The sequence below is a fragment of the Miscanthus floridulus genome, chromosome 2 (assembly GCF_019320115.1).
Source record: "Miscanthus floridulus cultivar M001 chromosome 2, ASM1932011v1, whole genome shotgun sequence".
Classification (NCBI taxonomy): domain Eukaryota; kingdom Viridiplantae; phylum Streptophyta; class Magnoliopsida; order Poales; family Poaceae; genus Miscanthus; species Miscanthus floridulus.
The window spans coordinates 58,132,856-58,158,914 of record NC_089581.1 but is presented as its reverse complement, the minus strand read 5'-3'; the positions used below and the strand labels follow the sequence as shown (position 1 = coordinate 58,158,914).

Sequence of the window (26,059 nt, the reverse complement as noted above, 5' to 3'; positions counted from 1 at the left end):
CTTTTGCAATCACACAGTGCTGTGTCAGTGTCAGTGTGTCACTCGTCTTCTTCGCCCGCAAGGAAGCTATCGATATCCATCGGTGCGCTGCCGAGCGGCCCACTTCCGCCACGCTCCGATGCCCGTCGTCTGAGCGTATGGGGAACGGGAGGGAAACGCTGGCGGCCGAAGCAACGGCGGCGAAGATGAGTCCAGTCGATCGATGCTGGTGTGTGGTGTGCTTGATCCAGGCCAGACACGCTAGCTATCCAGCTAAACCGCCGAGCCGGCGCGGGACGTGCACGGTGCACCTGGCCAGAACCGTCGTGTTCGGTGCCCCCACTGCCCACAGAACCGCATGCAGCCAGTCCACGGCTGCCGCTGCACACTTTATTTCCCGTCGCGCTGGCTCTCATCTCCGGTCCGTTCTCACCACTATGGCCTTAGCGCCTAAGCAAAGATGGCTTTTTATTTCTCGGGGCTCTGTCACCCAATAATACAAGTGCAACGAGCCTTGGCAACTCCTAAGCGTGGTGGCCTCTCTCTCGCTCCATCGCCTATATAACCACCTCGAGCACGAGCACTGAAACGCCTCCATGGCTCGTGGCCTTCGTTTCTCACCTCAGCTTCTTCGTTCCTAGCTACCTTCTGCTTCGTCAGGGTATAGTTACACCAATTCACACGCTAGTCGTGCCATCTCTCAAGAGAGCTATTAGCTAGGATTTCGTAACTCCGAAGCAACTGTTAATTAATCTTGCAGCTGTGTTTTGGAGGCAGTTCTCTGACTACCTAGGAGCCGGCCGGCCGGAGCTGGAGGAGTCGTGGGCGGGGGCGCATCACCGGTCCGGCACCGACATGCGCAGAGCGTCACCGTGGCAGTCCCACCGCAGCAAGCGCGCACCGTTCGACGACGCCGCCCTCTCCGCCGCCAACAAGCTGCCCTGGCCGTCGCCGCGACGCCCGGCCAGCCATGCCGTCCTCCTTTCTGACCTCTTCTTCCTCTTCCGCTTCGTCGCACCTCTCTTACCTGATCCCTGCTAGTGCTAGGCCGCCTCCCCTTGCCATGGTACGTACCTTAGACATCACAAACATCCTTAGACATCACAAACATCCTCCACCGATTGTAGCATATACCCTGATATATATATATATATATATATATATATATATATCTTCCACTCAGACATGCACACATGACTACATGAGATGACTCGATCGCGGTGTGTTCTTGTTCTTGGCAGGGACAGGGATACGGTGGTGCCACCGGTGGCATCGGTGTGCCCACAGGTGGCGTCGTGGCGACGAACGCCCTGAATGCCGCGGCGGCGGCGCCTCTGCCTCCGAGGCAGCAGGGAGGAGCCAGGAACGCGGGCGCGGGCCACCCGCCGCTGCCGCGCCCGCCGCCGCGGCAGTGCCCGCGCTGCCACTCCGCCAACACCAAGTTCTGCTACTACAACAACTACAGCCGCGAGCAGCCGCGGTACCTCTGCAAGGCGTGCCGCCGCCACTGGACCGCGGGCGGCACGCTCCGCGACGTGCCCGTCGGCGGCGGCCGCAAGAACAGGCGCGGCGCCAAGGGCAGTGCGAAGGCGTCTGCCTCGGCCGCGGCTGCTGCGACGCAGGGCGGGAACGTCCTCGGCGTCGGCGCCGACACGTTCCCGGACCTGCTGCGGCAGCTGGTGCAGTTCCCGTCGACGTCGGCCGCGGCCGTGGGCGGGGGCGGCTACGCCATCGACCTGGGCGCGTGGCGGCAAATGTCCGCGGCCACGGCGCCACCGCCGCAGGGGACCGGCGATGCCAGCACTCTCGAAGCAGCGGGGGCGGCGGCGGAGGCGGAGGCCAACTCCGTCGCCTTGCAGTACTGGAGCGAATGGCAGCAAGACGGCATGCCCGGCCTTGATGGAGCTTGCTAAGTGCGTACTAGTACTACTATATATAGACTACAGTAGACCTTGTGTTAGCACATGTTCCTGCCTACTTATATACGTTTATATGTGTGCGTGTATTGCAAAACGTACGTACTAGTACACCATCAGCTTGTTTTCTCTACTTTTTGTGTGCGTATTATGTGTTCTTAGCTAAAACTGTGTGCATGCTAATAATACTATGCTATAGTGGACTATGGTCCAATCATCCTATTGCCAAGGCAGATTTCACCTTGTTTGTTTAGAGCTTCGTTTAGAACGCAGGAATTTCACATAAATTCGCAACGATTTTATAAGAATCCGTTCAACTTTACATGAAAAACATCGCAATAGAGAGAGAAAAAAATGTTGTGTTTCAAATAGGATCTGAGTTTTGAACCTTACAAAATTGTAACCTTATTTTGTCACTATCTTCGTCCTAGAATAAATAACTTCTAGAGTTGTTCTAAGTCAAAACATTATAAATTTGATAAAATTTTATAAGAAAAACATCAGTGCTTATGAGAATGAAATTATTATCACTAGATACATCAAGAACTATATTTTCATAATGTATTTATTTAGTGTTATAGATATTATACTTACACTTCCCTATAAACTCAAACTTTTCAATAAAATTGATCAAACTATGATAGTTTATTCAAACTTTTCTACTATAAAATTGATCAAACTAAGATAATTTATTCAAACTTTTCTACTATAAAATCTGGTACAGGGGAGTACTATCTTATCGGATTTTTTTTTCAGGCACTTGCTCCGGCATTCCCTCCCTTTTCATGCTACTATATATGCTTTGTCCATTGGGGGTCAATTTGTCAACCAATTACCTAGTCCTTGAATCCGGCATTCCCTCCTTTTTCATGTCTATGATGATACATTTCAACAATATTTTCCATGTGCGTATACAAATCTACAGGTCCAGTAAAAAGCACCGGAAAATACGTACTAGGAAAAGTAGACATAGCAGGCACAGCACAGGAAATTCCCATTCAGTAAGGACAGGCTGGCCCTGGTCCAGCACCAGCAGCCATCCTTGTACATGAGTTCAACTCGACATACCAGCCGAACAAAAATATATGCAAAAAGCTAATGCACATATATAGTTGCTATCAAAACTGTTACTGCAGAGAGACTGGCAAATCTGTTACAACGCGGTCATGCCGATGGCGGCTTCCGGGCGGTGGTAGTGGATCCGCGCCTTGGAGAAGTAGTAGTAGTAGGCCGAGGTGAGCACGCAGGTGAAAAGGGCAAACGCAGCGCCGGCTCCAAGCGTGCCCCTCCGCATGGTCTCGCAGTCCGGCGGGTTCTGGAAAAAGACCGTCCGGTAGCCAGTGTGGTAGGCGGATTGCAACAGACCAGCCAGCAAGCACGCCTCAGCGATGACAAATGTCACCCTGTGTGTAGGACAAGCAAAGGTCAGTGTCCTGGACAACTTGTACGCGTATTCACTGGGGTTTTGAATGGTTCTAGTACCAGCAAATCTAAACAAGACAAAGTCAGGAAGTAATCAAACATGCCGTGTTTCAAACACCAGAGGAACACGAAAACTTGGATAAAACCCCTTTTCTTTGGATAATAAACCAGACAGTTCAAAGGAAAACAAATCAACTTTGGTAATCTAATTATTCCAGAAGTTCAGTCAAAAAAATGATTCCAGAAGTCCCCAGACAAGTCACATTTGCAAATGCCAGCTAAACAAAATGACAAATTATAAATAGTAATATCTGAAGGTCAGTATTAGGAACTTCCACAAGTGACGTTCTTTATTCCTGACCCATCATGAGATACATGCAATCCTATTACTACATAATACTGAACAGCTACAATAAATTTCATACCAGCATGGTGGCAGCAAGTCAGCAACCTCATGTTTATGCTTGAACGCCATGAATTAGTACAACCCCGCACGCCTGGCTAGTTAGTTATACTTAATAGTTTCACTTCATGGAAGACAAAAAAGCAAACAACTCTGGAAGAATTTACAAATGCTGATAAAACATAAACTCGGGCAGAGTTTGGAGTTCATGCAGCCATAAATGAAATGAATTCTTACTACTCCGCGTCTTTATCAGACAAATTAAACACGGGCTGAATTTGGAGTTCATGCACATATAAATGATGTGAATTTTTACTGTTCCACATCTTTGTCAGACGAATTAAGGAAAATGGTTATATTACTAGATCAGACTTAGAATACTCCTAAGAGATATCCTAGACCCCACAAATCAAAACATGCAGTCTTCTGAGCGAATACCTACTCAAGCCTTCATTGACCCAGTATGTCCTTAACCAATATGACATTGACCAGGTCATCTTTTTTCAACACCAGTAAACTTAGAAGACGGCAACCAAGTTTTATGGTCTTTTTTATTGTCAATGACATAATCTCTCTGTTCTGACCAAATCTGTACAATCAGACAGCTGAAAAAAGGCTAGAGTACAAGCTGCTACTAAACAATTTCTGCATTTTAATTTATAATTGAGCAGGCAGCACACTTTGGATTCCACTGGAGCCGACACTACACTACCATTCCAATAATTATGTCTACAGAAACATGTGCAAATCCATAAAGCTGATGGATAAGTCTCTGTGGTCTTTGTGGGGCTGCAGCAGTCTTTGTGGTTTTTGCTGCCATCAAGGACAGCATCCTTGACTGGGACAGCAGCAGCAGCATCCTTAACTGGGACAGCATAGCATCTAGGCATATGCTTGGCTGGCTAGCAGCCTATAAATATGTATCCCCAACTGTCGGTGTTTCGGACCGGCGGGCCCTCAACCAACTAGTAAATTTGTACTGCGTGTTCTCAATCCCGGATGGTGATACAAAGAGACACAAGGTTTATACTGGTTCGGGTAATGAGCACCCTACGTCCAGTTTGAGAGATCGATCTTGTATTCCTTGCACCGAAGTGCTCGTAGTAGGGGGTTACAAGCAGGGCGAGAGAGGGAGCTAATCCCAGGTCTCTACGTAGGGCGGCGTGGATTGCTTGAGATGTTGATCTCAGGCAGCGGGGAAGCTCAAGTGTTCGTCTGTGCGTTTATGCGTGAGTTCGTTGCGTGGGCGTAGGCCTAATCGTCCTTCTCCCACTAGAAATGGCCCAGGTTCCTCCCTTTTATAGTTGAAGGGGGGACCAGGGTGATACATTCGCTAGCTACACGGCATCGTGCGGACGGAGGCGGCGTGTCCGAGCCCTGCAGCCTGTTACTGTGGCGGCGTGGGCAACGGAGTGGTCCCGTCCTTGAAGTACTGGTGCGACACGCCGGTCACATCCGATCCTGTGCGTCGCGGGAGCTCCAGGGTTACCTCGCAGCGGGCGTGGCGGTCGGCGTGCGGGACACTGTGTGTTGACTGCGCGAGAAGCCGAGGCTCAGTTGGTGCCGAGGCCGAACCATCGTGGGAGGCTCGGCAGACGTGAATCCCGGGGTTGCCGAGCCTCTGAAGTAGATTGCCGAGGCTTGGAGGGAACAGTTGGTCTCGTACGCTGATTTCGAGGCTATGGTGACCCGGACTAGACTCCCCATGCCGCGTTGTCTCCGGGGCGGGGGTTACGTGGCACAGTGTAGTGCAGGCGCTGATCGTGGGCACAGCACCAGAACACAGTGGCCGGTAATCCCAGCCGCGCCCTGTCCTAGTCGGTATGGCGTCGACGCGACTCCTTGTCCTGTCGGCCACTCTGCGGTGTCGAGCCGTCGTCCGGCTGAGATTGCGGGAGTGGTTGACGCATTAATGAGACGTGACGCTCTGTCGGGGAGCCCTGGTCGAGACAGAAGCGACGGATTATTGCCGAGCCGGCTTCGAGCGAGACGGAGAATCGACATCGCATCCGAGGCTTTACGCGCAGGGGCCTCGGGCGAGACGGAAAATCGGTTCCCCGTCGAGGCCCCCCGTGCAAGGCCTCGCACGAGGCGGAGGTTTGGCAGGCCGCCGAGACTTCCCGCGCGAGGCCAGGAGCGAGGCGGAGAGCCGGTGGGTTCGGACGAGACCGGGGTTTAACAAATGGCTTACCCTTTGGCTTTATTTTTTGATGGGGTTTAAGTGATTCTTTTGATATACGCTCGGGGTACCCCGTTTTATGGTACCCGACAGTAGCCCCCGAGCCTCAGGGAGAGTGTGAGCGCTCTTCTTGAGGTTTTGACGAGGCTTGACTTGCGGTAGCTCCTGGTGAAATAGTGTTTCATACTTTGAGGCCTCGGTGGGTGCGCGCGAGCGCACCCGTCGGGTGTAGCCTCCGAGGCCCTGGGGGAGTGGATTCATTCCTCCAGGGTCTTTTTCTCACGTTGACCGAGGGATGTTATCGTATCTGCCGAGCCCATAAGTGCGAGTTCGGGTCGCGGGGTCTCGGCAAGATCGCAGGAAGAACCCCCGAGCCTCTGCACGGAGCGAGAGGACGATCAGGAGTCCTCCTGACTTTTTGTGCGACCCTCGCGCTTCCTTTTCGCTCGGAAGGAGGGGTGGAATATGCCAGGCTACCCTCGGTGGGCGCGAGCGGTGACACTTTCGGCGAGCTGTTATCGGGTAAGTCCGAGTGGAGGCCCGTGCCCCGTTCGCTGGGCCCCGGTGGCTCGGTGCCTCCCTACGGTGGGATCCCATTCGGAGACCTCCCTGCCGGTCTCAGACACGACTTAGGGCGTCCCAAGCGTTTTGCTTGCTTGGGCCTTGGCCCCGTACAGGCTCGCCCATAGTCGTCCCTGACTCTGTTGCCCTGGGGCGGCTGTCGAAACCCTTAGGGGCCCAGCCTTCAAACCCCTAGGACCGTAACGGGCTCGATGCCCTTTATCGCGTTTTTCTCGAGTTTCAAGTGCGGGCTTGGGTCGCTTGTCTTTGTCTTGGGTGCAGGAGGAGCCCCCGAGCCTCCGCACGAAGCGAGAGGGCGGTCAGGGGTCCCCCGACTTTTTTGTTCGACCCTCACACATCCTTTTCGTTCGGACGGAGGGGTTTTTTGTCGAGCCCACTCGTGTGCGAGCCCGGGTCGCTGGGTCTCGGCAAAATTGCAGGGAGAGCCCTCGAGCCTCTGCACGGAGCAAGAGGGCGATCAGGAGTTCCCCTGGCTTTTTGTACGCCCCTCGCGCGTGAGGGTTTGTTTGCCGAGCCCCCCTCGGGTGCGAGCCTGGGTCACGGGGTCTCGGCATATCTGCAGGAAGAGCTCCCTAGCCTCTGCACGGAGCGAGAGGGCCGTCAGGAGTTCCCCTAGCTTTTTGAACGACCCTCGCGCGTCCTTTTCGCTCGGAAGGAGAGGTTGTTTTGCCGAGCCCCTTCGAATGCGAGCCTAGGTCGCTGGGTCTCGGCAAGGTTGCAGGAAGAGCTCCTTAGCCTCTGCACGGAGCAAGAGGGCCGTCAGGGGTTTCCCTGGCTTTTCGTACGACCCTCGCGCTTCCTTTTCGTTCGGAATGAGGGATGGAATATGCCAAGCTACCCTCGATGGGCGCGAGCGGTGGCACTTCCGGTGACCTGTTATCGGGTGAGTCCGAGTGGAGGCCCGTGTCCCGTTCGCTAGGGGTCGGCTAGCGGTTCGGAGACGCACTCCAAGAGTACCAGAGGGTTTCTCTAGTGGGTGCCGGGGCCGTTCGCTGGGCCCCGGTGGCTCGGTGCCTCCCTACGGTGGGATCCCATTCGGAGACCTCCCTGCCGGTCTCGGACACGACCTAGGGCGTCCCAAGCGTTTCGCTTGCTTGGGTCTCGGCCCCGTGTGGGCTCGCCCGCGGTCGTCCCTGACTCTGTTGCCCTGGGGTGGCTGTCGAAACCCTTAGGGGCCCAGCCTTCGAACCCCTGGACCGTAATGGGCTCGGCGCCCAGTTCCTTCGTCTGAAAGGAATAGGGTGGGGGGATATCTCCCCCATCGGCTTGACAACGGCTGGCGCGCCTTTTGAGGCGATTTTCTCAGGGAGGCGGAACGACGCCTGCCGCTGCAGCGATCGGACGCGGCGTGGTGTCAGTGGATGGGACGTAACTGTTCCCGCGATTAATGAGGAAAAGGTGGGCACGTGGGCGGTAAAATCGAATCGGGATTAACCGCGCCGGATCTGAGGGAAACTTCCCCGATTTCGTCGCCCGTCCGTTTCGCCTTCATCCTGCATAAATACGCAACGAGCATCGCCCCTCTCCTCCTTACCTTGCCTGCATTAGCTTCGCCGCCTTTGAGCCGTCGCTAGAGCAGAGAGCCTCGGGAGGAAGAAGGGAGAGAGGCGAGGCGGAGAGAGAGAGGGACTCACCGCCGTAGTCGAACCCTCCACTGCACTCATGGCCAGCGACATCATCGTCATCGAGGCGGACCCTTGGGGTCCATCCGACGTCACCGTGGAGATGCTTCAGTCGCTCGTCGACGGCGGGCTTCTTCGTCCGGTCACCGACCCCAACAGGCCGGAGTGGTCGCTCCGTCGGGAGAGCCGGAGCCGAGGCCTCGCGACGGTTACGTCGTGAGCTTTGTGTCTTTGCACGAGCGCGGCCTCGGCCTTCCAGCGGACCGGTTCATGCGGGCGCTCCCGCACTACTATGGCGTGGAGCTCCACAACTTCAACCCCAATTCCATCGCGCAGGCGGCGATCTTCGTTGCTGTCTGCGAGGGGTATCTGGGGATTGCTCCCCATTGGGAGCTGTGGCTCCACCTCTTCCGGGCGGGGCACACCACCAAGCCGACGGGTACGTCGGGCACGAGGAAGGCGGTGAGGGCCGGCGGCTGCACTCTCCAAGTGCGCCAGGACCGTCAGCACCTCTACATACCGGCCCAGCTCGCGTCAACCAATCGCCGATGGTACACGAGCTGGTTCTATCTTCGTAATGACGACGGTGGACTTCTCCCCTACACCGAGCAGATCGTGGGGAGCTGCCCGGAGAGGTGAAAGTATGGCGTCCCGATGGAGGATCAGCCCAAGCTACAGCCGCTCCTGGAGGGGCTGGAGAGGCTGCGAGACCGCGGCCTTACTGCGGCTGTGGTCGTGGCCGCCTTCCACCGCCGGAGGGTGCTGCTGCTGATGGCTCGGCGGCGGCGCCTGTTCGAGATGAGGCCGGATGAGCCAATCGAGGGCATCCGGATGTCTGCCTCCGCCCTTTCCGACGAGGAAATTCTTCGCCGGGTGAGAGAGACGGTGGAGGCGAAGCTGAGGGGCGGTGGCCTGACCCCCTTCGCGATGCGCCCGTCGCGGGGGTTCCTCTCCTCTGCAGCCCCCGAGGCCTCCCCGTTTCTCATTGTTTCTTGTTCCCTTACCCGTGTTCGCTGTTCCTGCAGGGGATGAGGGACGTGCGAGCCTCCCCGCTGCCCGTTCCCGAGGACGCGAGGCGGCGGGCGGTCAACCAGGCGTACGCCGAGGCACAGAAAAGGCGGAAGGACGCCAAGGTGGCGAAGCACACGAAGAAGATCCTCGCGCGCGAGGAACTGGATAAGCGCCGCCGGCAGCAAAGGAAGGATGGTCTCCCGTTGGAGGAGTCCCCGTCGCCGTCGCTATCGACGGATGCCTCGGACGGAGATGACGAGGGCGAGATGGGGCAGGGTCCCCTGGACCATCTCCCTGACATCGGGGAGACGGTGCCCGGGGCGTCGGCAAGCAGCCCGGCGCTCCCAGGGGGAGAAGGAGGAGCTGCCCCGGGGTCGACAATCGCCCGCCTCGGGGTCGAGGCCGACACGCCCGAGGCGCGGGCGCTGGGAAAGCGTTCCGTCAGCCCGGTGGGCTCGACGGCAGCGGTGGAGTAGGTGGCGGCGGGGGCGACGCAACTGCCCCCGCAGAGGACCGAGGGGGCGCCGAGGTCCGTCGAGGACCGGCCGGCGCCGACGGACACAGAGGCCGTGCCTCTGCCGCCGCCACCGCCTTTGCAGACGAGGGTCGCCGTGCCGAAGCGGTTGCAGCCCCGCTCGAGGTAAGCGTATTTTTGGTGGAGCCGCAGCGTTTTTCGTTCGTTCTTTTGTCTTGTGCTGACCCTGTAAATGTTGTCCTTAGCCGGAAGCGTCCTGCGGAGGTGCCCACCTTGGCGCCCCTTAAGGCGCTCAAGGTGAACCCCGGCTCCACCGCCCACTGGGTGGCGGAGGCGCAAGCCGCCCTACAACGTGGCGCGGCGTCGGCGAGGGCCGACCCGAAGGAGCCGGCCACCCAAGGAGGGGCTGCCGAGACGGCCCCGACACAGATGGGGGAGGGAGTGCCTCCGCCCCGCGTGGGCGAGGCCCGTGAGTCGGATGGGGCCGAGGTGCCCTCAGTTGCCGAGGCCACCGAGGTCGAGGCCCTCTGGGTCTCCGAGGCCGAGGCGGCGAAGGCCAGGGCGCCCAGGACCACCGAGGCCGCAACAGCGGGCGCCAGGAGCCCTCGCGACTACCGAGGCCACGATGGCGGAGGCCGGAGCCCCCGGGACCACCGAGGCCGACGTGATCGCGGCGAGGCCGTCGGCCCAGGAAGTGGAGATGAAGGCGGCGGAGACCTCGGTGGCACCCTTGGTTCAAGGCCCACCGTCGTTGTGGGAGAGCGCCCGAGAGGTGGAGGTCCATCCGATCTCTTCCGACGATACTTCCCGGGCGCAGGAGGTGGTCGACACCGAGGTGGCCGGCGTCGTGGAACAGCAGGTTTTGACCCCGGGCGAGGGAAGCTCGGCCCTCGCGCGGGTACGACCTGAGCCCCGCGGGTGGGATCACCCGCGTGTCCTGTGGCAGAGCCGGGACGACCCTGAGGCGGAGCCTCTGTTCGCCCTCGAGGACGCGGCCGAGGGCGGGCGCTGAGACACCTTCGAGCAATACCGCCAGCTGGCGGAGCGATCACTACGGACGGCGCTGTCCGTGGTGGCCGATGATCTACCCGGAGTCGCCCAGGTTCGCGCTTTCTTTTCTCATGCGGTGTTGTCTTTTTCCGAGTTTTCTTGTAGGGATGACCCATGTTCTGTTTCCCCAGGAGCTCGAGGCCCGGTCCCTCGGGAAGTCGGTCTTTCTCCGGCGGGAGAGGGACGTCTGGGACCAACTCCAGCGGCAGAAGGGTCTTCTTGCCGGCGCCAACGAGCTCCTGTCGGCGCGGAGCGCAGAGGTGGAGGACCTGCGCCTTCGTTGTGCCGATGCGAAGGTCGAGGCGGCCACGGCCCAGGAGCAGGTCGCCCCTCTGGCGGCGCGGGTCAAGGAGTTGGAGGAGAAGCTGACCCGCGTGGCCGGTGATCGGGATGCCTTCAGGTCCCGGGCTGAAGAAGCCACGGCCTCGGGCAAGGTCCTTGCTAGGCAGCTAGGGGTGGAGCAGAGTGCGCACCAGCTGACGAAAGGCGCCTTGGATGAGGCCCTTAAGGTGGCTGAGGCCTCCCGGACCGAGGCTGTGGTCTGGAGGGGGAAGGCCGAGGGTGAGTCTCGTTCCCTTTATTTAGTTTGTTTTTCTTGTATTCGGCCCCTAACTCCCTGGTGTGATGCAGAGCTGGGGAACGAGGCTTCCAGGGCAGCCGAGGCTACTCGGGTCGAGGCCCAGCGCCTGAAGGAGAAGGCCGAGGCTTCCCGGGTCGAGGCCCAGCGCTGGAAGGAGAAAGCCGAGGCCTCTCGGGTCGAGGCCCGACGCTGGGAGCAGAAGGCCAAGGGTGAGTCCCGTAGGCTTCCGTCCCTATTTGGCTTGTTTCCCTTTGCGCTCAACCCCATTCCGTTTCCTGTGGCGCAGAGTTGGAGGCGGAGGTCACCCGGGCAGCCGAGGCTTCCGTCGCGGAGCAGGCGGTGCTCGAGACCGAGATCGGGGAGCACGACGCACTGAAAGGTGCCGCCCGTACCGCCTGCGAGGCCCTGGAGGTCGAGGGGGTTCAGTCAGGCAGCTCCCTTGGGAGCCGTTTGATCGCGTTGAGCGACGAAATGCGCGAGCGGCTCCGAGGAGCACTGCACACGGGTGTCAAGCGCGCGCTAGCCGTCATCGCCTCGCACTACATCGGCGTTGACCTCCAAGCCATCAGCGATGGCTACGTCCTGCCCGACGATGACGAGAAGGCCGACGAGGCGGTCGTGAAGCTGATAGAGGCGGCGGAGGGCCCCAGCACGGCGCTGGCCAAGCTGTTCGAAGAGGAGGTGCTCCCTCCCCCACCGTCCGCCGACGCTGGAGGCCCGGAGCCTTGACCTGGGCCCAAGAGGCCATGTAAATAGAATAGGGATTAACTTTGTATCGTAACGCTTGTGGCCGTCGAGGCCTTTTTTAAAGTACTCGTGCTTCTTAATCGTTTTTCTTGTATTTCCGAGCCTCTGCCCTCTGTTGTCTCTGATCAGAGATCTTTTGCAAAAAAACCTCTTTGGAGCCTAAGCCGCCCCTTGGGCGAAAGGTGGTGAGGGAGTGCCGTAGCCCGGAGGCGTAGGCCATCTCGCGACTCTACCGGCCTTCTGGCCCTGAGACAGACCTTCGGTCCTTGGGTTTTTCACAACCGATTCGTCAGAGCGTGCTAGAAAGTTTGGCGTAGGAATTTTTTCGAAAAACGACTAAAAAATGGTGCGTGGGACTTAGGGAGGAGTCCCCCATCTAGCCCCCGAGGGAGGCTCGATTCTACAGAAGCAGAGCCGTGTCTCCCTTGTGATGTTATCGCACTGCCGAGGCCCGTGATGGGGCTCGGCGGGTTTCTCGAGGAATTAGAACAACTGAAGAACGCTTCTTAATTGTATTTCGAGAAACGATGTATACAATGCTTGGAAATTTAAGGGTAAAAGCGACGTAGCTGTTCTATGTTCCAAGCGTTGGTGAGGATTTCACCTTTTTCGTTGGCTAGCTTGTAGGTCCCGGGCTTCAGCACTTGGGCGACGATGTATGGTCCTTCCCACGGCGGGGTCAGCTTGTGGCGGCCCTTGTTGCTCTGCCTTAGTCTCAACACTAGGTCGCCTACCTTCAGGTCTCGGCTTCGAATGCGCCGGGCCTAATAGCGTCGTAGGGCTTGCTGGTACTTAGCCGAATGTAGTAGCGCCACATCTCTGGCTTCCTCCAGTTGGTCGAGGGCGTCCTCGCGGGTGGTGTGGTTGCTTTGCTCGTTGTAGGCCTGTAGCCTCGGGAAACCATATTCCAAGTTAGTGGAGAGGACAGCCTCGGCTCCATAGACTAGGAAGAAAGGTGTGAACCCCGTGGCTCGGCTTGGAGTGTTCCCCAGGCTCCAGATGACCGACGGGAGTTCGGCGAGCCATTTCTTGCCAAATTTCTTCAACCGGTTGTAAATTCTTAGGCTTGAGGCCTTGTAGGATCATGCCGTTAGCACGTTCTACTTGGCCGTTTGTCCTTGGGTGTCCTACGGCCGACCAGGCCACACGGATGTGGTGGTCGTCGCAGAATGTCAAGAATTTTTGGTCGGTAAACTGTGTCCCGTTGTCGGTGATGATGGTGTTCGGAACCCCGAACCTATGGACCATGTCCGTGAAAAACAGCACCGCTTGCTCGGATTTAATTTGATTGATCGGGCGAGCCTCGATCCACTTGGAGAACTTATCGATTGCTACCAGCAGATGGGTGTAGCCCCCTGGGGCCTTCTGCAGAGGCCCGACCATGTCGAGCCCCCACACGGCAAACGGCCATGTAATGGGGATGGTTTGAAGGGCCTGGGCCGAGAGGTGCGTCTGCCGCGCGTAGTACTGGCATCCCTCGCAGGAGCATACTAACTTGGTGGCATCAGCAACCGCCGTCGGCCAGTAGAACCCTTGACGGAAGGCGTTTCCGACGAGCGTCCGAGGCGCCGCATGGTGCCCGCAAGCCCCCGCGTGCAAGTCCCAAAGTAGGGCCTGGCCTGCCTCGGTGGTGATGCATCGTTGGAGGACACCAGATGGACTTCGCCTGTATAACTCGCCGTTGCAGAGGACGTAAGTTTTGGCTTGTCGCGCAAGCCGCCGGGCTTTGGTCCTGTCAGTAGGAAGCTCTTCACGAGCGAGCCAATCAAGGAACGGGACTCGCTAGTCCGTGTCCTGGTCGGTCTGGGGAGGCTGCGTGTTGACTTCCATGACCTCGGGCTCGGCTGAAAGAGTCTCGGACGGCAGAGGGGGCGTCGAGCCCTACGGTGGGTTTGGCCAGCGAGCCCTCTTCCGCTGCCGAGGCGCATTCGATGGAAGGCTTGTGGAGGTCTCTGGCAAAGACGTTTGGGGGGCCGAAGCCCGTGCCGACGCCATCTTTGCCAGTTCGTCCGCGGCCTCGTTGTATTTCTACGCGATGTGGTTGAGTTCAAGACCAGTCGAACTTGTCTTCTAGGCGACGTACCAACTTGCAGTACGCCTCCATTTTGGGGTCGAGGCAGTTTGACTCCTTCATGACTTGATCGACGACGAGCTGCGAGTCGCCCCGGACGTCGAGACGTCGTACCCCAAGTTCGATGGCGATTTGCAAGCCGTTGACGAGGGCTTCGTACTCGGCTGCGTTGTTGGAGGCAGCGAAGTGGAGCCGAACCATGTAGCGCATGTGTACTCCGAGGGGCGAGATGAAGAGCAGACCTGCGCCTGCCCTCGGTCTTCATCAGGGACCCGTCGAAGTACATGGTCCAGCACTCCGTCTGAATTTGAGCATGTGGCAGTTGGGTGTCGGTCCACTCAGCCATAAAATCGGCCAAGACCTGAGACTTAATCGCGTTCCGAGGCGCAAAAGTCAAGGCTTCCCCCATAAGCTCGACGGCCCACTTGGCTATCCTACCCGAGGCCTCCCGGTTATGGATTATCTCTCCCAAGGGGAAAGACGATACCACGGTCACTGGGTGGGACTCGAAGTAGTGACGCAGCTTGCGCCGGGCCAAGACTACGGCGTAGACTAGCTTCTAGATGTGGGGGATAGCGCGTTTTGGTCTCGGAGAGCACCTCGCTGATGAAGTAAACAGGTCATTGGATGGGTAGAGCGTGCCCCTCTTCCTGCCTCTCCACTACCACGGCCGCGCTGACCACTTGGGTTGTTGCGGCGACGTAGAGTAAGAGGGCCTCGTCCCTGGCTGGCGGTACCAGGACGGGAGGATTGGTGAGCAGTGCCTTGAGCTTGGCGAGGGCTTCTTCGGCCTCGGGGGTCCAAGAAAAGCTTTCGGATTTTCTCAAGAGGCGGCACAGAGGCAAGCCTTTTTCGCCAAGGCGCGAGATGAAGCGGCTCAGGGCCGCAAGGCATCCCATGACCCTCTGCACCCCCTTAAGGTCTCGGATCGGTCCCATGCTGGTTACGGCCGAGACCTTCTCCGGGTTGGCCTCGATGCCGCGTTTCGAGACTATGAATCCCAAGAGCATGCCTCGGGGGACCCTGAACACACACTTCTCGGGGTTGAGCTTGATGCCCTTCTCTCTGAGGCATTTGAAGGCTATCTCCAGGTCATCGACGAGATCCCCGGCCGTTCTAGTCTTGACCACGATGTCGTCCACATAGGCCTCGACGGTTCGCCCTATGTGCTCGCCAAAGACCTGGGTCATGCACCGCTGGTATGTGGCCCCTGCGTTTCTGAGGCCGAAAGGCAAGGTCACATAGCAGTACATGTCAAATGGTGTGATAAAAGAAGTCGCGAGCTGGTCGGACTCTTTCATCTTGATTTGATGGTAACCGGAATACGCATCAAGGAAAGACAGGATCTCGCATCCCGCAGTGGAGTCAACAATTTGATCGATTCGAGGTAATGGGAAGGGGACTTTCGAACAGGCTTTATTCAAACCGGTGTAGTCTACACACATCCTCCACTTTCCATTTTTCTTCTTGACTAACACGAGGTTAGCCAACCACTCTGGATGGAATACTTCCTTGATGAATCCGGCCGCCAAGAGCTTCTGCACCTCCACGCCGATGGTCCTGCGTTTTTCCTCGTCGAATCAGCGTAGGCGCTGCTTCACCGGCCTGGAGCCGGCCCGGATGTCCAAGGCGTGCTCGGCGACCTCCCTCGGTATGCCCGGCATGTCCGAGGGACTCCATGCGAACATATCGGCATTCGCGCGGAGAAAGTCGACGAACACGGCTTCCTATTTGATGTCGAGAGTGGCGCTGATCCTCAGCGCCCGGTCGTCGGGGCAGGCGGGGTCGACTGGGACGAGTTTGACGGCCTCTGCAGGCTCGAAAGTCCCGACTCGACGTTTGGGCTCGGGCAGCTGGCTGCCGAGTCGGTCAAGGTCGACGATGAGGGTCTCAGGCCTCCACGAGAGCCTCGGCGTACTCGATGCACTCGACGTCGCAGTCGTATGCATGTTCGTACGTGGACTCAATCGTGATGACGCCGTTGGGACCCGGCATCTTGAGCTTGAGGTAGGTGTAGTTGGGAACCGCTATGAACTTGGCGTAGCACGGCCGCCCCAGGACGGCATGGTAGGTTCCCTTGAACCCAACCACCTCGAAGGTGAGGACCTCCTTGCGGTAGTTGGAGGGGGTGCCGAAGCAAACGGGAAGGTCGATGCACCCGAGGGGTCGCGTGCGTTTCCCTGGCACGATGCCGTGGAAAGGCGCGGCGTCACCCCGGAGCCGCGACTGGTCGATCTCCAGGAGCTCCAGGGTGTTGGCGTAGAGGATGTTGAGGCCGCTGCCTCCGTCCATCAACACCTTGGTGAGTCGGGTGTTGCCGATGATCGGGTCGACAACGAGTGGGTACCTGCCCGGGATTCGGGACATGGTCGAGGTGATCATCCCGATCAAAGGTGATCGCCTCCCGAGACCAGTCGAGGTATCGGGAAGTGGCCACCTTAACCGAGAAGACATCTCGGCGTTCCCTCTTTCGCTGGCGTGCCGTAAGGCACGTCAAGGGTCCGCCGAAGATCATGAAGGCGTTGTGCACCTCGGGGAACCCTTCGTCCTTGTCGTCGTCCCGGTCGCCGGCGCCCCTCTTCTTGGCGTCGTCATCGGGGAGCCCGAGCTTGGCGTAATAACGCCGAAGCATGGTGCAATCCTCGAGGGCGTGCCTCACCGGACCCTGGTGATAAGGGCAGGGCTTCTTCAGCATGTCGTCAAAGAGCCCGGGGCCCCTGGGGCCTCGGGGATTCTTGCGCTCCGCGGCTAGCGACTAGATCAGCCTCGAGGATCCCCTGCTTCCCCTGGACGACCCTTTTTCTTTTTCCTAGGGAGGCGGGGAGCCGAGGCCTCGGTGGCCTCGTCCCTCCGCTTCCCCTTGGTGTCAGTTGTCGGAGAAGATGGCTCCAACTGCCTCTTCGCCGATGCGAAGTTGGTGGCGATGTCGAGGAGCGCGGCACGTTTCGGCCTAACTCTCGGACCAAGTCTCGGTAGGTGGTGCCGGAGAGGAAAGCCTGGACGATTTCTGAGTCGCCGACGCTGGGCAACTCGATGCATTGTTTGGAGAAGCGCCGGATGAAGTCTCGGAGAGACTCGTCCGGTTTCTGGCGACAGCTCTTAAGGTCCCAGGAGTTTCCAGGGCGCACGTACGTGCCCTAGAAATTCCCGACGAAGATCCTAACCAAGTCGCGCCAGTCGTGGATTTGCGAGGGAGGAAGGTGTTCGAGCCAGGCTCGTGCCGAGTCTGACAAGAGCAAGGGGAGATTGCGGATGATGAGCAGGTCATCGTCCGCGCCGCCTAGCAGACAAGCCAGGCGGTAATCAGCCAGCCAAAGCTCGGGGTTGGTTTCGCCGCTGTATTTCATGAGGTTAGCCGGTTGGCGAAACCGGACTGGAAACTGAGTGCCGCGGATGGCCCTGCTAAAAACTCAAGGGCCAGGCGGTTCAGGAGAGGGGCTGCGGTCCTCCCCACTGTCGTAGCGACCGCCTCGGTGTGGATGGTAGCCGCGGGCGGGCCCCTCATTGTCGTGGCGTCGTCGCCTGCTGACCACCTTGTGGTCGTCCCGTGCCTCGCGTCGGTTGTCGAGGCGATCATGCAGCAAGGGGACCCTGTTGATTGTCGGTGCCCTGAGCGGGCTCGAGACGAACCGAGGCCTCCCTATCCTGCCGATGCGGTGCCGAGGGGAGGTCCGAGGCGGCTCCGCGCCATCGGGAGGCGGAACTCTCGGCCTGCTGCACCGCGGCGGTCTCTAGGAGATCCCGGAGCTCGCCGCGGACCCGTCGCACCTCCGTGGTAGAGGGCTCGGGCATCATGTGGACTAGCATCGCCGCAGCCGCGACATTCTGACTAGCGCGATTGAAGATTGGGGGATGCTCGCCCCCTTCGTCGTCGTTGATGCGGTGGTGGACGTCGCGGGCCCGCCGCCGGGCTCCTCCGCCGTCACCGCGACCCTGCTGCTCCTGCTCGAGAGTGTCTCGGAGCTGTTGCAGAAGGAGACGATCTTGCTCGACCTTGGCCTGAAGCTCTCGGAGCTGCTCCAGGTCCGGGCGTCGAAGCTGTCCGAGGGCAAGGTTCTCATTCTGCGCTGCTGGTGGGATAATGCGTGAGGGCGTGGCATCGCCCGTTCCCTGGCGAAGCGGAGTACGGTTGCCTGCCCCCTCGTCCTCATCGCCGATGCTTGGCATCCCGAGTCCGACGTGGAAGCACTCACGAGCGGGATCGTAAGTGCCTTCGTCGTCGGAGTCGGAGTAGCCGAAGCAGTAGTCGCTCGCTGGCCAAGAAGCGGCGCATGGCTTTAGGGTCGCGAAGTCCGGAGAAATCCGCTCCGGCCCACGCCTCGTCCTCCTCCGAGGAGTCGTCGTGGGAGTGAGTCGAAGTCGCGGTACCGAAGTCGAGGGCGAAACTTTGGTGGTGTCCCGAGGGCTCCGCGTGAGTAGAAGCGTAGGCATAAGCATAGGAGGCGGCAGCATTTCTCAACCCGAAGGGGTACCGAGATGGTGCCATCGCCGAGTTCTGCTTCGCCGGAGCTGGCTCCTCACGCGGTGGCGGGGCGAAGCTTGATGATGGGGCGTTGCCGCATGCCACCGGCGTCTTTCCCTTGTCCAGGCACAGGCTAGACAGGTCCCCAACCAGGGACCTTGTGCCAACAGCTAGGCATGGGATACCGACGGGGCGCGGCGTGTCGCCCTGGGTTCGCGTGGTGTCGGCGTGGCCCTGCTCGCATCGTGCCTGGCGAGCGCGACGAGAGCGGCCGCCCGGGCGCCGCCTACGCCTGGGCTGTGGGTGCGTGACGTCGACATCGGATCGGGGGGGCTCGGGGTGTGAGAAGTACCATATCGTACTCACATCCTAGAGACATGATGCTCTGTCGGGGAGCCCGGTCGAGGCAGAAGCGACGGATTATTGCCGAGCCGGCTTCGAGCGAGACGGAGAATCGACATCTCATCCGAGGCTTTACGCACGGGGCCTCGAGCGAGACGGAAAATCGGTTCCCCGTCGAGGCCCCCCGTGCAAGGCCTCGCGCGAGGCGGAGGTTTGGCAGGCCGCCGAGACTTCCCGCGCGAGGCCAGGAGCGAGGCGGAGAGCCGGTGGGCTCGGACGAGGCCGGGGTTTAACAAATGGCTTACCCTTTGGCTTTGTTTTTTGATGGGGTTTAAGTGATTCTTTTGGTATACGCTCGGGGTACCCCGTTTTATGGTAGCCGACACCAACCCCTCAGGTTGGCATGGCATTTGTGTGAGTTTGTGTGAGAAATAAACCAGAAAATTGCCCCAACTCCTAGTGTTATCCTCTCTCGATGAGAGTAAGAATTCTGCTACTACCAAGAGTGAGAATTCAGCGACTAACAACTGGTATCAGAGTCCGTACTACCCTGTAGCCTGAACATCTCCTGCTCATCTCCTCTCCCAGGCAACACAACAATCCCCAGCTGCGAGCAGCAGCTCCGGCCGCTCCTGCTCACTCCTCCCCTGCGCAGCTCGTCTGAAGCACCCCTCTCCCCACGCAGCAGCCCCCCGGTAGCGCGTCATGTCCGCAGGGCAATCTCAGCGCTCGGTCGCCTCGAGCACGCGGCGTCGGCAGGAGACCGAACTTGCCGCGGCAGAGAAACGCAAGCGAGCGGCGGCAGAGACCGCTGCGGCGGCGGCAAGGGCGTCGAGGCTGGCAGCGGCGGAGCTGGCAGCAGCCAGAGCGGAGGCGGCGGATGCAGCGTGTGCGGCGGCAGCAGAGGTCGAGGCCCTACACGGCAGCATCAGCAGCTCCGTTTCTGCTGACGACACCGCCGACGCGGACCTCGAGTGCTGGGAAGGGAGGCAGCGCGAGCGCGGGCGGCGCAGTGGGTAGCCGCGCACGCCCACGAGCACGGCGGCAGCCCAGACATGCGCGGACGCGCCGGTGGCGCTCCTGGAGGAGGCGCGCACGCCGATGGCGCTCCTGGAGGAGGCGCACACGGCGGTGGTGTTCCTGGAGGAGGCGCGCACGGCGGTGGCGCTACTGGAGGAGGCGCGCACGGCAACGGTGGCGGACGGGTCGATGGAGAGCACGACCTTCACAGGCAGCGTAGCTCTCTCTCCCCGAATCGGTACCAACGGGTAGATGGAGAGCGCGGCCTTCACAAGCAGCGTGGCTCTCTCTCCCCTGATCGGTATCGTGGTTACCACGGGCTCCAGGCTGTTGTCAGGGACGTCGGTCCCGGCGGTGGGTGGCCTACCCTCACCAAGACCAACTACGTCGAGTGGGTTGCGGTGATGAGGGTAAAGCTCCAGGTGCGGCACATGTGGGAGGCAGTCCGGTACGGCGACGTCGACTACGACCTAGATCGACGGGTGCTGGATACCCTCATCGCTGCAGTCCCGCCCGAGATGCAGTTCTCGATTACCAACAAGCGGACTACCAAGGAGGCTTGGGACGTCATCGCTGCGGCACGCATCGGCAGCGACCGCGCCCGCAAGTCCACACTGCAGGCACTTCGCAAGGAGTGGGAGAACCTGGCCTTCAAGCCAGGTGAGGACGTTGATGACTTCGCTCTCCGTCTCAACACTCTGTTGCAGAAGATGGTGCAGTTCGGCGATGACACCTACGGCGAGGAGAGAGCTGTCGAAAAGCTCTTCTGCTACGTCCCCGAGAAGTACAAGCAGATGGCTCGCTCGATCGAGTCTCTGCTAGATCTCTCCACGATGTCGATCGAGGAGGCGATAGGTCGCCTCAAGGTCGTCGACAGCGATGAACCACAGCCTCTCTCGGGGCCCATCACCACTGGCGGGAAGCTCCTTCTCACTCGGGAGCAGTGGCTTGCCAGCCAAGGTGACCGGAAGAAGGAGGAGCCTTCCTCCGCGACAGACAGCCGCAAGCGTGGCAAGCCAGCGCAAGGCGCGCAGAGACGCCCAGGCCGGGGCGCGAGGACGTGCCGAGGGTGATGCCCGCGGAGGCGCCCAGGGCGGCGCCGCCGGCAGGCACAAACCGGCACGAGACGACGCCTGCCGCAACTGCAGCCAGCTTGGCCATTGGGCCAAGGACTGTTGACAGCCACGACACGGTCAGGCCCACGTCGCACAGGCGGAGGAGGAGCCGGCTCTGTTCATGGCACATGCAAACATCGAGCTACCTCCAGCGGCACCGGCCGCAGCGGCTCTCCTCCACCTTGACGAGCTAAAAGCACACTGCCCTCCTCAGCGACAGCTCTGGCAACGACAAGACTGACGGGTGGTGCCTCGACACCGGCGCCACCCATCACATGACTGGTCGACGAGAGTTCTTCACCGAGCTTGACTCTAGCGTCCGAGGCTCCGTCAAGTTTGAGGATGCCTTCGGCGTGGAGATCAAGGGCGTCGGCTCCGTCATCTTCACCAGCCGTGTCTGGTGAGCACAGGCTGCTCACCGGAGTCTACTACATCCCCGCGTTGAGGAACTCTATCATCAGCTTGGGACAGCTGGATGAGAACGGTTCGGGCGTGGTGGTTGAGGATGGAGTCATGAGGATTTGGGATCGCCGTCGTCGCCTTCTTGCCAAGGTAACCAGAAGCGCAAATCGACTCTACGTCCTCAACGTGTAGGTGGCACAACCCCTCTGTCTCGCTGCTCGTCGGGACGACGAGGCAGTGGCAGTGGCACGAGCGTTTCGGGCACCTTCACTTCGAGGCCCTGAAGCGGCTCAGTGCCACGGAGATGGTGCGAGGCCTGCCGTGCCTCGACCATGTGGAGCAGCTCTACGACGTCTGCGTGTTGACGAAGCAGAGGCGACTCCCCTTTCGCCAGCGGGCGAGCTTTCGAGCCAAGGAGAGGCTCGAGCTTGTGCACGGGGACTTGTGTGGCCCGGTGACACCGGCCACACCGGAAGGACGACGCTACTTCCTGCTGCTCGTCGACGACCTCTCCCGCTACATGTGGGTGATGGTCCTCGGCAGCAAAGGAGAGGCTGCGGACGCCATCAGGCGCGCACAGGCTGCTGCGGAGGCGGAGTGCGGCCGCAAGCTGAGCGTGCTGCGCACCGACAACGACGGTGAATTCGCGGCGGCTGAATTCGCGTCGTACTGCGCTGACGAGGGCATTCAGCGCCACTACTCCGCGCCGTACAGACCGCAGTAAAACGGCGTCGTCAAGCGGCGCAACCAGACGGTTGTGGGGATGGCTCGGCCCTCCTCAAGCAGAGGGGGATGTCGGCTGTCTTCTGGGGAGAGGCGGTGGTGACGGCCATCTACATCCTCAACCGCTCGCCTACCAAAGCGCTCGACGGCACGACGCCGTACGAGGCTTGGCATGGGCGCAAGCCGGCGGTCTCCCACTTGCAGGTCTTCGGCTGCCTCGCGTTCGCCAAGGAGCTTGGCCACATCAGCAAACTCGACGACAGGAGCACTCCGAGAGTGTTCATCGGCTACGCAGAGGGCTCGAAGGCCTACCGCATCCTCGACCCGAAGAAACAGCGTGTGCGCACGGCGCGCGACGTTGTGTTTGACAAAGGGCGAGGATGGGCGTGGGACAAGGCGGTGGACGACGGCTCGGCTCCGACGTACGACGACTTCACTGTCGAGTACGTCCACTTCGAGGGAGCTGGGGGAGTAGTCAGCTCTTCTTCGGCGAGCGCGTCTACCCTAGTCCTCGAGCCTCCACCGACCCCGGCGCCTGCTACTCCGACAGCACCACGCTCTCCAGCCAGGACCTCGGCTGCGACGAGTTCTTCGCTGGCTCCATCACAGCCAGCAACGCCACGCACTCCAGCACCGACAGGCACCACTCCGGGCACGTCTACTCCACCACCAGCTCGTGTCGAGCACGGCCCGGTTGAGCTCGCTACTCCGCTCTCTCACGACGAGGAGCGCGTCGACGCGTACCACAACGGCGAGCCGTTGCGGTACCGTACGATGGAGAACCTTCTCGGCGACCAGCCGGGACTGGTGCCTCACAACCTGGAGGCGCAGTTGCACCTTGCGTGTGACGATGGCGAGCCTCGGTCGTTTGCAGAGGCCGAGAGACATGCGGCATGGCGCGCCGCGATGCAGTTGGAGATGGATGCAGTTGAGAAGAACCGCACCTGGGAGCTTGCTGACCTTCCTCGTGGTCACCGCGCGATCACCCTTAAGTGGGTGTACAAGCTGAAGAGGGATGAAGCCGACGCCATCGTCAAGCACAAGGCTCGCTTGGTGGCACGAGGTTTCGTGCAGCAGGAGGGGGTCGACTTCGACGACGCCTTTGCTCCCGTGGCACGGATGGAGTCCGTGCGACTCCTCCTTGAGCTAGCCGCCCAGGAGGGCTGGCGTGTTCATCACATGGACGTCAAGTCGGCGTTCCTTAACGGCGACTTGAAGGAGGAGGTCTACGTGCACCAGCCGCCGGGATTTGCGATCCCCGGCAAGGAGGGCAAGGTGCTCCGCCTACGCAAGGCCCTCTATGGCTTGCGGCAGACACCGAGGGCGTGAAATGCCAAGTTGGATTCCACGCTAAAGGGGATGGGCTTCGAGCAAAGCCCGCACGAGGCGGCCATCTACCGGCGGGGCAGTGGAGGAAATGCTCTGCTGGTGGGTGTCTACGTCGACGACTTGGTGATCACCGGCACCAAGGATGCTGAGGTGGCCTGGGACGGCACACTTCGTCGGGTACAGCGACAGCGACCACGCCGGCGACATCGACACCAGCAAGAGCACGAGCGGGATCCTCTTCTTTCTCGGCAAGTGCCTCGTTAGCTGACAGTCGGTCAAGCAATAGGTGGTAGCCCTGTCCAGCTGCGAGGCCGAGTACATAGCGGCCTCCACCGCTTCGACTCAGGCGCTCTGGCTCGCCCGACTGCTTGGTGATCTCCTCGGCAGAGACACTAGAGCGGTGGAGCTCAGGGTGGACAGCAAGTCTGCTCTGGCCCTGGCAAAGAACCCCGTTTTCCATGAACGGAGTAAGCACATCCAGGTGAGGTACCACTTCATCTGAGGCTGTTTGGAGGACGGGAGCATCAAGGCGAGCTACATCAACACCAAGGACCAGCTTGCGGACCTGCTTACCAAGCCTCTTGGGAGGATCAAGTTCCTTGAGCTCTGCTCCAAGACCGGGATGGTTCAACTTCCCCACAAGACGACGCACAAGACTTAGGGGGAGAATGATGGATAAGAATCTGTGGTCTTTGTGGGGCTGCAGCAGTCTTTGTGGTTTTTGCTGCCATCAAGGACAACATCCTTGACTGGGACAGCAGCAGCAACATCCTTGACTGGGACAGCAGCATCTAGGACAGCATCTAGGATAGCATCTAGACATATGCTTTTACTGGCTAGCAGCCTATAAATATGTATCCCCAACCTCTCAGGTTGACATGGCATTTGTGTGAGTTTGTGTGAGAAATAAACCAGAAAATTACCCCAACTACTAGTGTCATCCTCTCTCGATGAGAGTAAGAATTCTGCTACTAACAAGAGTGGGAATTTAGCGAATACCGAAAGCAACATGTAAAATACAAACGTTAATGAACAGATCTCCTGGCAGCTACCATAAAACATTTTACCTAGAGTTATATACAAACTAAAATTCTCAACAAGAAAGTATCATGTTTTTTGTCTACAGAATTTATTTGTTAACCTTGGTCGCTAGTAAATGTGACGAAAACATGAAAGAACACATGGACCACCTTCAAAATCCAGTAAACTCTGGTGCCCTTGAAAAAAATGGCTGAATACCTTAGCAGCTTTCAACGAGAGAGAGAAAAAAGGACAACCAGCTGTTTTTCTAATAACATATCAAGGAGGCCACTAGTTGCTGCCAAGCACATTCGACAATTTTTCATCATTTTCTATATGTGAAAACAAACATATGTGCAATCAGAATTATGTTTGCCACCAAGTGCCAGCGAAATTGTTAACACGGTATACTGTGGTTCCCAAATATTACTGCGACAGCGCTCATGGAACAACCATCTCAGCTCGAACAAATCACATTACCACCGTTGATTTCCGGCAAGCCTCAGAACTAGTCAATAGTTCTGCTGAGCGACATTGGGCAGCCGTTGATTGATCCAACACGCTTTCCTACACACAGCTCTTGACTTTATGGTAGCCCAACATGGACAGCTAAAAAACCGAGAACGCAATACAGACCGAGATGCCACCGGCGGGTGGGGGCCCGCGCGTCAGCCTCACGCGGGAAGTCAAGGTGGCGAGCTGAGCAAGGGAAGAGTTTGGGGGAGGACAGGAGAAGATTGGGATCGGCGGGGAAGAATTAGTGGTACCAGGAGGAGAGGAAGAGGACGAGCGCGCAGGCCCGGGAGCCGCCGGGCCGCAGCGCGGACCCGCAGCAGAAGCAGCGGCTGGCGGCGGCGGCCACCGCCTGTCCCACGAACAGGAGCGCGAGCGCGGCGCCACCCAGCGCCGTGGCGGCGTCGGTGCGGTACACGCAGTAGGTCCACTCCTGCTGCGCGTCCGTCTCCAGCCTCGCCTGCGGAGCCGGGACGGCAAACAAGGAGAAGAGCAGTGGCGGCGCCGGCACCCGCGTCAGAAAAGGGGAGAAAGAAAACGCAGGTAGGAAAGAAAGACGGCGGCAGGAGGAATGTACCGAGGGGCGGCTCTGCACGGCGCCGATGGCGAGGCCGAAGGCGACGAGGTCGACGAGCAGGACGGCGGCCAGCACCTTGGTGGAGCCGGCCATTGGGTGCGGTCTGCGCAAAGGCGGGGACCCGGGGAAGGCTTTGGGATGGTTCCCGGATTTCAGACGGGCGGAGCGCGTCTTGTCGCGGGTGCTTTCGCGGTTTGGCTACTGGCTGATTGGCTCGGCCGGCTCGGGCGACCGGGCCCGGGACAAATGGGAAAGGAAGATCTCGTGCACGTTGACTGATATGGTTGCCGATTTGCCGTCCGTGGTCGATTTTTTATTTGGACAAAGCCGTCCCTGATCGTTGATTGATGGGGCCTTCATCTCGTTATAAAGGTACTCAATCCGTCTAGAAAAAATATATGATTCTTATTTTTCAACAAATCAAATTGTTTTAAGTATGATTAAATCTATATAAAATTATTGGCATTTATGATTTTGAATGAATATTATTATATTAACCGTTAAATATATAAATTTTGA

At 59.1% G+C, this 26,059-nt stretch overlaps 2 protein-coding genes across 3 annotated transcripts; one reads left to right on the top strand and one right to left on the bottom strand.

The window, feature by feature from the left end:
• Nucleotides 1-416: 416 nt before the first annotated feature.
• On the top strand, nucleotides 417-2,112 carry LOC136538907 (dof zinc finger protein 4-like). Of its 2 annotated transcripts, none has more exons than XM_066530834.1 (3): nucleotides 417-640; nucleotides 757-1,045; nucleotides 1,221-2,112. In XM_066530834.1, exons 2-3 carry the CDS (start codon nucleotides 950-952, stop codon nucleotides 1,890-1,892), a joined length of 768 nt encoding a protein of 255 aa, XP_066386931.1. In that variant the 5' UTR covers nucleotides 417-640; nucleotides 757-949; the 3' UTR covers nucleotides 1,893-2,112. The 2 variants fall into 2 exon arrangements, with proteins under 2 accessions (XP_066386931.1, XP_066386932.1); XM_066530835.1 differs by having other exon boundaries at nucleotides 740-1,045.
• A 753-nt stretch (nucleotides 2,113-2,865) lies between these two features.
• Nucleotides 2,866-25,766, bottom strand: LOC136524620 (uncharacterized). Its single transcript, XM_066517913.1, has 3 exons — nucleotides 25,541-25,766; nucleotides 25,218-25,423; nucleotides 2,866-3,298 (listed from the first exon to the last, which is right to left on the bottom strand). Exons 1-3 carry the CDS (start codon nucleotides 25,631-25,633, stop codon nucleotides 3,049-3,051), a joined length of 549 nt encoding a protein of 182 aa, XP_066374010.1. The 5' UTR covers nucleotides 25,634-25,766; the 3' UTR covers nucleotides 2,866-3,048.
• Nucleotides 25,767-26,059: the final 293 nt, after the last annotated feature.